Below are 12172 nucleotides of genomic sequence, written 5' to 3'. Positions count from 1 at the left end.
GGCATCGGTTATCAGTATCTTCATTCTTCTTCTCAGTTGGTTGGAATCATCAGCATTCCATGATTTCTTTCTCCCTCACATACTTTCCAATGCCCCCTCCTTCGTTTCACTCATACATGTCAACATCTATCTTCTATTTATTACCATTACACTTCAATCTTATTTGAATTGTTATTTTGTATCCCTAAAATTAAATTAAACTAAACTAAACTAATTATTTATATCATTTTTAGACACACACAGGACAAGGTTCATTCTTGTGTCACGGTGGGTCCCTCCTAAGAATCCATCAATATTCATCATCAACCCACCATCTCCTATTTTATTTTATTAAATAAATTTCTTGCATTTCTTGTTTGTTGCTTTCTTACTCCTCACCTCCATTTATTAATTATTATTATTATTGACATCAGCATGAACTTGACAATTATAAAAGAGTGCACAGCACCAAATATCAAATAAAATAATAAAAACCAGAACTTGGAGTATCTTCAAGAATCTTTACATGGTAAGTTATTCCCTTCTTCTATCTTCGCTTTTAGCTTGCCGGAGGACCCTCCTTTCTTCGTCTTGATACAAAGGAACCGCATAGAAAAAAAGATTCCTTCAATTCACTCACTATAGCTAGAGTTTGGAATCTTGCACATAAAGTGTTATATTCTGAGTGTTATAGAGGAGAATCTTTTCTTTTTTGGTGAGCATGTCCACCATGTTTCGCCTCCAACTTTCTTCTTTTTGTTTACCCTTTTGCTTCGTCGATTAAGACTTTGCATCTAGGTTTTTCTTTTCAAACCTCGAATCTATTCTGTTCTTCATTTTTTGGTTTTCATTCTGATAAAATCAAAACTTATATAATTGTATATATGTATGTGCTGCTTTGACCTTAGCTTGCATCAGATTTTTAGTAGGAAAAAAGTAGAAACAATCATGATTCATTCATCAACTTTTCTTTTTTTCATTTGCTGACATTATTTGACTACTTTTTTGGCAGAAAGAAACTGTTTGAAGACTGAAGAAGCCGAATCCGAATCCTCTTACCTTTTTTTTTTTTTTGTTTAAGACAAGAAAGATTGTTTTGTTAGATCTGTTTTGGGAGCACCAACATGAGAGATGGTGGAGTGTTATCTTCAGGTACCATGCTGGAACCTACTCCTCCTCCTCCTCCTCCTTCACCACTACCACCACCGCCACCACCTCCTTCAGAGGTAGCAACAACAACAACAACATCAATATTAATGGACTTTGATTACATCAATGAACTCTTTGTAGATGGTTGCTGGTTAGCAGCTTCTTCTTCTTCTGCTGCTGCTGCTGCCGATGGATCTGCTGATTTCTATGTGTCAAGTCCTTCTTTTTCAAACCCCATATTTGATCCTTTCTCTTGGCCTTCCTTGGATACTGAACAAATTGAATCCCAAGAACGAGAACAGGAACATGAACAACAACAAGAACAACCACCTTTTAGCCATGACTTAGTTGTTGCTGCTAATAATTGTAGCCAGAATCAGCAACAACAGTATCATCACTATGAGAATCAGTCAGTGGAAAACAATAATCCAAATCCTAATAATCCTTCTGAGTTTTTCAGAAGGTGGTGGATTGCACCAAGTTCTAATCCGGGACCTGGATCTTATGTAGTTGAGAAGCTATTGAAGGCACTCATGTGTATCAAAGATGTGAACAGAAACAAAGACATGCTTATACAAATATGGATTCCAGTTATAAACAGAGGAGGCACTCAGATTCTCAGAACCAATGGGCTTCCATTCTCACTTGAATCAAGCTCTGTGAACCTTGCAAAGTACAGGGAAATTTCGGAGGTGTACCAGTTCTCCGCCGAGGAGGATTCGAAGGAGTTGGTGCCCGGATTGCCAGGGAGAGTTTACAAGGAGAAGGTTCCTGAGTGGACTCCTGATGTTAGATTCTTCAGGAGCTATGAATATCCAAGAGTTGACCATGCTCAAGTCTATGATGTGAGAGGATCATTGGCACTTCCAATCTTTGAGCAAGGTAGCAAGAATTGCTTAGGTGTTGTTGAAGTTGTCATGACTCAACAGAAAATCAACTATCGCCCTGAACTTGAAAGTGTTTGCCAAGCACTTGAGGTTTAATTTTCCTCCTCAACTTTCCTTATGTGTTATCTTTTATTTGCATAATGAACTTCTATTGTGTAATTACTTATATGTTATTTGTAATATCCTAAGAAAACTTGAAACTTGTGTTTGCTAGCTTTTTCCTTTCATCGTGCTATTGCTATTTCTGGAGATATAATTAATTTTTATGAAACTCTTCTTTCAATATCATCCTTTTCAAACTGATACTTTTATGACAAATATGATGTTGTTTACTTGTGATTGAATTTTTCTATTTTAGCTATTCAAATATAAGATTCATTTGTTAGTTTTAACTATTGGAGGAAATTTGTTATTTTGCAGGCTGTTAATCTTACAAGCTCAAAACTTCCAACTATTCAGAATGTGAAGGTAAAAATGGGAAAAAAAAAATCATCTGAGAGTAAAGATTTTTAATGAACTTGAACTTCTCAATTTCCTTATGATAACTGAACTGTTCCATTTTTTTTAATTTTCAGCGTACATCATGTGAAAAGTCCTATGAAACTGCATTGCCTGAGATTCAAGAAGTATTAAGATCTGCATGTGAAATTCACAAATTGCCATTGGCACAGACATGGATTCCATGCATCAAACAAGGCAAAGAAGGATGCCGGCACTCGGAAGACAACTATCCACACTGCATATCTCCAGTGGAGCATGCTTGCTATGTTGGTGACCCTTCAATCCAGGTCTTTCATGAGGCATGCTCTGAGCATCACTTGTTAAAAGGCCAAGGTGTTGCCGGCGGAGCATTCATGACGAATCAGCCTTGCTTCGCACCCGACATAACTTTGTTAAGCAAGACAGACTATCCACTTTCTCATCATGCAAGGATGTTTGGATTGCGCGCTGCAGTCGCCATACGCTTGCGAAGCATCTATAATAGTTCAGATGACTTTGTTCTTGAGTTCTTCTTGCCTTTGGAATGCATTGACAATGATGAACAGAAGAAGATGCTCACTTCATTGTCCTTGATCATACAAAGGGTTTGCCATAGCTTGAGGGTTATATCAGATAAGGAAGTGGAGGAGGAAACTGATTTTTCAGCTGAAGTGATAGCTCATGAAGATAGTGGCACTTTTGCTAGTGCTGCAGCGTGGCCAGAACCACTGCAGAGTCAAATTGTTGCTTCATTGGGTGCTCAAGAAAAATCAAGTGAAACTATGGGGACGAGTTTCTCCGACCAAAGGCAACAACAGCAAGAGAGTTCTGTTTTGAAAGGGAACCTTGACTCTAATGGGGAGTGTTCTACTTATAATGTCGGAAACTTGTCAAGTAAAACCGGAGACAAGAAGAAGAGCAAAGTAGATAAGACTATCACTCTGCAAGTTCTTCGCCAACACTTCGCCGGAAGCCTAAAAGATGCAGCAAAGAACATTGGTGGTAAGTGTTGTATTCATATGGAAAAATGTTTGTGCGACTCATTTTTTGTACTCAAAGAACATTATTGTGTTACAGCTTTGTTCTAGTTAATACAAATCTTATGGTACTTTGTCCTTATGGAATCATTACTTTGCAGTTTGTACTACAACCTTAAAAAGGATCTGCCGGCAACATGGGATAAAACGTTGGCCTTCAAGGAAGATCAAGAAGGTTGGTCATTCCTTGCAGAAGCTTCAACTTGTGATTGACTCAGTCCAAGGTGCTTCTGGTGCATTCCAAATAGATTCCTTCTATTCAAAATTCCCAGACTTAGCTGCTTCTCCAAATCTATCAGGAACAAGCCTGTTCTCAAATCTCAAGCAATGTGATAATAATCCAAACTCACTAAGCATACAGCCGGATCCTGGTTCGCTGAGTCCGGAAGGCGCATCAAAATCGCCGTCCTCTTCTTGCAGCCAGAGCTCGATTTCTAGCCATCCATGTTCCAGCATGGCTGAGCAACAGAATCATCATCACACAAATAATAATTTTGATAGTAGCAAAGATCAAATGGTGTTATTGGTTGGAGAGAATTCTAGCGGCGATGGCTTGTTGAAGAGGATAAGAAGTGAAGCAGAATTGAAAAGCTTGAATGAAGATAGAGCAAAAGTAGTCATGCCAAGATCGCAAAGTCAAGAAACACTTGGTCAACATAACCTTAAAAATGGGCACCATGGATCATTGTCAAGAACCAAAAGCAAAGGGACTCAAAAGGAGGATGCACCTTATAGAGTGAAAGTAACATATGGGGATGAGAAAGCAAGGTTCAAGATGCCAAAGAATTGGGGATATGAAGATCTTGTGCAAGAAGTTGGTAGGAGATTCTGCATAAGTGACATGAACAAATTTGATCTCAAATATTTGGATGATGATTATGAATGGGTGCTACTAACCTGTGATGATGATTTAGAAGAATGCATTGAAGTTTGTCAATCATCTGAGAGCACCACCATCAAGCTTTGTCTTCAATTCTCTAATACTAATCATAGTATGCGAAACCCTTTAGAATTTAGATAGCAATAATAGAAGTGAACCTTTTTTTTCACTTGTAAATTATAAGATTGTTTGTCATGTTGTGTGAATCAATCTTAGAAAGTTTGTAGTTTAAAGGTTCAACAATTCTTCTTTGAAGACTTTGTTTTGGCAGATTATAAGGACAAAGATGTACATATATCCATATTGCTTGAAGCAATAATCAAGTTCAACTTTCCTTACCTCTTAGTCTATCTAATTAGAGTTTGACTAACGAATTTTCTTAGTATCTTTTAATTTTTTTTTTTAATACTTTACTTAAAGAACGAAAGTTCTGGATGTGATTTATTATCATTTAAATGAAAGCATGTTAAGGGTTATCGTGCTTAAGTTTTTGATTGTTTCTCGATGATAATTAATAAATAATTTAGAGGCAAAGGACACCTAGGGATTTTGATATACAGAAATGAGATAATTAATTAAAATTAATCATATTCGTTAGTTGTTGTTTCCAGCGCGACACAATCATGGCACCGCTCTTGTTTGCATCGCATTTCCACTAGATAAGCCTCAAAATAGTTCTTGAAGTTGAACTCGAGCATCGAAGTAATTTCTAAAATTAATAATTTTTAAAATTAGTCCTTGAAATTGCACTCCACGACTCATAGTAGTCCTTGAAATAATTTCCGTTCATCGCTACCGAAAAATTGAGCTGGACTAAAACGGTCGTTTTGTATTTATTAAAAAAAAAAACCTAATCTCCAATACGACGTCGTTTTATATTTATAAAAAAAAAAATTAATCCTTATCTTCATTGTTCTTCTTCTTCAATGTCATAGTAACAACAAGAACAACATCATCAGAACCAACAAAAATTAGAGTTAAGAAAACTAACAATTACAAAAAATCACAAAAAAATCAACAACAATTAAAAAAGATCAATTAACCTATATAACAAGCATCAATCAACCTAAATAGCAACAATCACAAAAAAAACAGCAACAATTACAGAATCAAAAATAACAAAAAATTAACCTTGGCAACTACATTAAAACACAATCACCAGCAGCAATAATCATCCAAAATATTAAACAATAATGATTAAATAGCTAAAAAAAATCCACCTTTACCGCAGAGAAAAGAAGAAAAATGCAGAGGGAGACAAAGAGGAGAACAGAGAGCAGACGGCGACAATTAGGGAGGGGCTGTCAGTCGGGACAATGGAGAGCGCCTGGAGCTGACCGTGAGAGACATTCTGTTTGTGGCCTGGAGCGCCTGCCTCGTTGTGGAGTTGTTGGTAGGTTTTGGAGTCGCCGGAAAGTGCAGCAGGTTCGAGAGCAATGACGGTGGCGACGGAGGGTTGGGGGTGGTTGACAGAGCGCTTGAAAATAGTGGAAAAGTGTGAAATCTGAACGGCGAGATCGAAGAGCACTTGGATCTCGTGGTGGCGCGAAGAAGCAGATTGGAAGCGTGAGAGAAGGGGAAGGGGAAAGGGTAGGTTAGGGAGGGGGATCGGCACGGCACCGAAATAGAGGCAGGCGACAAAGAGGGTTGAGGAAAGCTTGCTTATGAGTGAGAGAAGGGAAAGGGAAAAGGATAGGTTGGAGAAGGGGAAGAGTTTGGGAAGGAAAAGGGAAAGGGAAAGGGAGGGGGTGTTTAACTTGTTTTTATTTTTTTCTTTTTTTTTTTAATAAACATAAAACTACGTTGTTTTCAATATTTTTTTTTTTACTTCTCAAAATGATGTCGTTTTAAGATTCCGACGAATGGAAAATTCTTTAAGGACTATTATGAGTTTCGGAGTGCAATTTCAGGGACGAATTTGAGGAATTATTAACTTTAGAGATTATTTTGAGACTCGAGTGCAACTTCAGGGACTACTTTAAAGCTTATCTCCATTTCCACTGGATACATATAACGTGATCTTAATGAAGCACTAACTACTATGAATTTTTCTTAACATTGTTGTGATAAGTATGCTTAGGTGGATGTCTATTTATGATAGACGGTTCAATATTCTCAAGAGAGAATGAATTTTATGAAGTTTGAAAATATAATTTCATGTACGTTTATAAATAGAGGTTTAAATTTATGACAAAATTACTACAATAATATATAAAAATTTTCTCTTTTTATTTTTCTTCATTTTTTCTGTGAGTTTTTAAGTTGCAATATATTAGTAAATATATAAATTACTTATATTATACAGAGATAATTATATTGGTGAATATTAATATTAGTGTCTTCTATTTACACTTTTTTATTTTGTATTTATTATATCTTTTTTAGTTATTTATTTCACAACACGTTATCAGCACAAGACTCTGATCAAATTTTAGAAAGACTCAAGTAATAAATTTTCATTATATCGAAACTCTCTTATCTTGAATTTAATGCTCTTGATATATCTGGAAACAACTATTTATCATGGATTCTAGATGTTGAAATTCATCTTAATTCAATAATAGATTTTGGAAATACCATTACGGCTGAAAATGATGCATCCCAAAAGAATAAAGTCAAATCCATGATCTTCAGTGGCGGAGCCACGTTGATGGAAAAGGGGCAATGGCCCTTCCCAAGCTTCTAATTTTTTAGTTTAACTCTCTTTTAATTATTAATTTTTCTCTCTTAACTTATATTTTTTATGTTCGCCCCTCCCAAAAAAATTTCTGGCTCCGCCCCTGATGATCTTCTTTCGTCGTCATCTTGACGAAGGATTGAAAAATGAATATCTCACATTCAAAGATCCTGCAGATCTATGGAAAGACCTTGTAGAAAGGTATAATTATCAAAAGACAGTGATACTTCCTCAAGCCCAATATGAATGGACACACTTGTGTCTACAGAATTTGAAATCCATAAATGAATATAATTCAGCAATGTTTCGAATCACCTCACGAATGAAATTATGTGGAAAAAAGATAACTGATAATGACATGTTAGAGAAAAACTTCTCGACCTTCCATGCCTCGAATGTACTCCTGCAGGCTGCAGCAGCAGTATCGAGAAAAAAGATTTAAAAAATATTCTAAGTTAATTTCTTGCCTTCTTGTTGCTGAACACAACAATGAGTTGCTTTTAAAAAATCATAAAGCGCGCCCAGTTGGTGACTTCCCATTTCCTGAAGCAAATGCGGCAAATCATTACTCCAAAAGAGGTAAATGGCAAGATTTTAGTAACAAGAAAAATTATGGAAGAAAGAAGAATTGTGTTCACAGGAAATGATCTCACTAGAAGTGGGATAAAGAAAAAAACAATAGGCAAAATAAATCAATAAAGGATAAATATTTTCGTTGTGGTGAAAAGGGTCATTGATTGCGTACCTGTAAATCCCCGAATTTTTTTAAAATTAAATAATTAGTTATTTATGAGCTAATATATTATATTGAGATATAATTTTTAAGAAAATTATTTTTTAACAAAAATAATTAAATAAAATTTTATAATTATTAAAATTTAATTTAATTATTACTTTTTCTATTAAATTTAATTATTTGTCAAAAAATAATTTGACAAAACAAAAATTAAATTAATTTTTATAGTTCTTATTATTACAATTATTATTATTATTATTATTATTATTATTATTATTATTATTATTATTATTATTATTATTATTATCGGCCGAAAGCCTTTAAGGGAATGAAAGAATAAAAAATGGAATGTGTTACTTGCTAAGCTTTATATTTATATATAATGACACATAAATCTTCTCTGTGTCATCTTAACACTAATTATCCATTCTTCTTTCATTAAACATTCCTTCTCCAAGCAATACTGAATCATTTTCTTTGGGAAAATGAAGAGAATGTCGTGAGTGAGAGAGAACGAGAGAATAATGGCACCGTGAACTTTCAGTCTCGATTTCTTGTAATTCGTAACTTCAATAAAAAATTTAATCCGATAAAAGTATTTATATCTTCTTTTTCTACGTGTTGGCGTTATTTTTGTCTGATAGAAATTGATGGTGATGTAACTCCGCTTTTCCTTGAGTTCGGCCAATTAGAGTTCTAAGAGACACAGATGATTTCTGACATTTTCTTCTTCAGCAGCTCGGTCAAAAAGTTTCTTCGAAATTTTCATTGACTTTGATTTCGTACGGAGGTAGGAAATTTATTTTTAAAGTTAAACATTTTTAATTTAGAATGCCTACAAAGTTAATTGGATATATATATATATTAATAAAAGTAATATTATTGAGTATGGATTATTGCTGTAAATGTGACTGGTTTGATTGTTATGAGAGATTAATTGGTGGAATGAAGCTTGGATTGAGGCTGTGAAAATGTGATTGTTGTGGAATTGCGAATTACTTAATGATGGTAGATATTGTTGTAAGCTTGTTTGAGAAATTATTGATTACTGGATATGTTAATTTGATTGGATGATATTACGTTGAGCGTTGAATTGATTTAGGCTTGTGCTCGGTCTGGATTTATTGTGATGACGGTTTATTTGTGACTGCTTTTTAATTATTAAGAATTTCGCTTATTTGAGAATTTTTGAGAAAAAGGCTGGTGAATGGTTGAGTAATAGGAAACCCGTAAGGGTGGTTTAGTTCGAATTTTAGAGGAAATGCCGAAATTTTATAAAATTTGAGGTTTTATTTAAAAAATTATTTTAAAAGATTTGGTTTTGAAAAATTAAATTACTTAAGATTTATTTAGTTGAGAAAAGGTGTACTTTATTTTAAACTCGATTTATTAAGAAAAACATAATGTTTTAAATCCAATTTTGTAAGGAGGGGTTTTGTTTTAAGAATTGTTTTGAGCTCGTTTTTTAAGAAAAGGAATCTCTATCACAGGAGAGCAGAGAACAAGGATTTAAAGAATATATTAACTTAAAGGAATCTCTGCCACAGGAAAGTAGAGAACAAAGACAAAGAAAAGGATGCTTTAAAAGTCTGTCTGCCACAGGAGAGCAGATGCGACCTTATTTGGGCCTTAGTGCCAAATGTATAGTGAGGACGTCCACACACTGAGAACTGTTTTTCAGATGTACGGTTATTGATTTGGAAAGTCACACTGTATGCGGCCTAGCCGTACGACTTATATGCACACTGTATGCATCTGGAAAACCATATCTAAGACTCGTGCCCAGGTAATGTCGGGAGCGGGTAGGCAACCGACACATGAGCTCATGGCCTGTATTAGGTATAGACATGCATCATGTTGTTTGCACATTTGCATTTGATTGCGCTTGCTTGTCTTATTACTTTGTGATCGTGCTGTTTGCCTTGTTGCGACTTGCTTGCACATTGAATTGAATCTCTTGCTTGTACTATTTGTTGTGAATGTATTAAAGTGATTACGAATTGGCATTTGACTGAAGATTAACTATGTGGCTGAGAGACGGGTAATGCGACTAGTTTTATATTCAAAATTTGTTTTGAGTTTAGAGATTTTAAAAAGAGATAATTAGTTAGCTAAATTAAAACCAAGAGTATTTTCAAAGGGTCCGATAAAAATAAAATTTTCTTGGGTAAAGTTAATTATTTGCACTTTATTTCATTACTTTTACGGCATTCCTATTCCCTACTGAGAACGTGTGGTTTGTTCTCACCCTAAATCTTCCACCCTTTCAGTGACACAGGTTCGGAGATTCAGTAAGAAGCTGCAGACGATTAGTAGATTTACTTGTGATTCCTGTTGTTTTTATAGAGTTCCCTCGCCCTTGTTGCTTCAGGATTTTTATTTTATCCAGAGGGATAGGTATTGTATTTGAGTTTTACATTGAATTTAATTGTATAGCATCTATTATTATTAATAATTATGTGATTATTATTATCTGAAGATCTTTTGTTATGTGATTTTAATTACTAAAATCTATTTTCTGAAATTTTCTTAAAAACTGAAACGTGATACCGACGTAAAGGCTCAATATTAAATAGATAATAAAAGAAAACAGGTTAGTAACTCCTTGCTTTTGGTATGATTATGACGTGCTATAAGTTAGGGTGTTACATTATGGTATCAGAGCAGTTCGTTCCTATTAGAGCCTTGGGAATGGACTGACTATGCTTCACTGCATACTCTGAGTGTCTGTCATACAATAGGACTTGTCCTAATGACAAGAGTTTGAGCTTTAAATGCATGATTGTCTATTGATTAATGTTGTTAGTCGACCGTTGCATCTCTCATGGTATTAGGTCTGGCCAACTTAATACTGATGATTTGTGCATACGGAAACACTAATGGATTGTCATAGACGAAATAGAATTAATAGGTGATGTGAATTATGGGTTTTGGGAACGTTAGAAATTGCATCTCGGGGTTGCTCGGTCACGTATCTTGTTCTTTCATGGTTTATCTTGAAGTTTTGTTTGGGGTTTCTTTCTTGGAAAGTGAACTAATTATTCCCCAATCTTATTCCTTGTTCAGATGCTATTTTCATTTGATCTTAACTGCGTACGTTTACTTAAACTTCTTGAGATATCTGCTTTTCTTAAGATGCGATTTGGTTCTTTTGCTTCATGTCTTGCATCTTATGTATATCTCATTCTGATTGAATTTGGTTCTTTTGAAGTTCTTGTTTCGAACCCTACATTCTGAATTATTCCTTGCCTGATAGTGTTCTTCAACATTCTCTTGAATTCCTGTGAACCCCGTCCATAAACTTTGTTCTTCTCTTCCTAAGTTTGATATCCTTTTAGGTAACTCAATCTTGTTTTAGAGTAACGTGTGATTCCTCCTTGTGCTGTTTAAATTCCTTTTCTTGGATCATGTATTCTCTGATGTAATTTTAGATTTGTTTAATGCATCAAAGTGAATCCTTGAAATCTTTGTGAACCTTGTCCAAGTTGCTTGTCCTTTCTCTGAGGCCTTATATCTTTTTGAGTAATTTGAGATTTGTTTTGGTGTCACGAGCGACCGTTATACATAGCAAGTGGTGCGTTAGTTCTTTATGATGCATTTCGTGAACACGAAAGGTGGAGTTTGTAAGCGTGCGACGTTACAGGATGTTTTGGGGTTTTTGAGTCTCATGAAGAAGTTTGCGAAAGTTAGATTTTTGACCAATATTGGGTTGCGAAGTGTTTGATGAGATTGAGAACTTCACGAATAGTCTATTTGTTAAAGTACATTTTGGAGTGGTGAATATACGTCAAGTTGATGTTTGGGAAGTTGGAACTCTGAAGTTGGTATGAGATCAATGTGCGGATGTTAAGCGTGTCATTTTAGCCCCATGCCTGTTTTATAATTTTTCGCCACCTTGTTCTACCATCGCATGTTTGGACCATATCATCTTTTGCATCAAACTTGCCTTGTAATTTCAACTTTGTAATCGTTCTTTTTCCTTATACCTGTATGCCATATGAACCTCTCTTATTTTAGAGCAATTTTTGAGGACGAAAATTTTTATAAGTGGGGTAGAAAGTAAGTCCCAGAATTTTTTTAAAATTAAATAATTAGCTATTTATGAACTAATATATTATATTGAGATATAGTTTTTAAGAAAACTATTTTTTAACAAAAATAATTAAATAAAATTTTATAATTATTGAAGTTTAATTTAATTATTATTTTTTTATTAAATTTAATTATTTATCAAAAAATAATTTGATAATACAAAAATTAAATTAATTTTTATAGTTCTTATTATTACTATTATTATTATTATTATCATTGTTATAATTATTATTATTACTATCGTTATTATTATTA

At 34.4% G+C, this 12172-nt stretch overlaps 1 protein-coding gene across 5 annotated transcripts; it reads left to right on the top strand.

The window, feature by feature from the left end:
* The first annotated feature begins 437 nt into the window (after positions 1–437).
* LOC107609655 (protein NLP4) lies at positions 438–4750 on the top strand. 5 transcript variants are annotated; one of them, XM_088493759.1, is made up of 6 exons: positions 438–508; positions 992–1131; positions 1270–2105; positions 2436–2483; positions 2591–3497; positions 3634–4750. In XM_088493759.1, the coding sequence occupies exons 2-6, from the start codon at positions 1104–1106 to the stop codon at positions 4551–4553; spliced, it is 2739 nt and encodes a 912-aa protein (XP_088349885.1). In that variant the 5' UTR covers positions 438–508; positions 992–1103; the 3' UTR covers positions 4554–4750. The 5 variants fall into 5 exon arrangements, with proteins under 5 accessions (XP_088349885.1, XP_016167149.3, XP_088349886.1 ...); XM_088493760.1 differs by having other exon boundaries at positions 461–777; XM_016311663.3 differs by having other exon boundaries at positions 992–2105.
* The last annotated feature ends 7422 nt before the right edge of the window (positions 4751–12172 follow it).

This window comes from Arachis ipaensis, chromosome B7 (genome assembly GCF_059453495.1).
Source record: "Arachis ipaensis isolate K30076 ecotype BB chromosome B7, ASM5945349v1, whole genome shotgun sequence".
Lineage (NCBI taxonomy): Eukaryota > Viridiplantae > Streptophyta > Magnoliopsida > Fabales > Fabaceae > Arachis > Arachis ipaensis.
Note: the sequence above shows the minus strand (reverse complement) of the source record. Positions and strands in the feature narration are given on the sequence as shown.

Excerpts from the sequence above, each read along its gene's own strand:
- LOC107609655 (XM_016311663.3), top strand. The coding sequence starts at position 1,104 with ATGAGAGATGGTGGAGTGTTATCTTCAGGTACCATGCTGGAACCTACT. Across the intron at positions 2,106-2,435 it reads GTGTTTGCCAAGCACTTGAG|GCTGTTAATCTTACAAGCTC; the intron begins GTTTAATTTTCC and ends GTTATTTTGCAG. Across the intron at positions 2,484-2,590 it reads CAACTATTCAGAATGTGAAG|CGTACATCATGTGAAAAGTC; the intron begins GTAAAAATGGGA and ends TTTAATTTTCAG.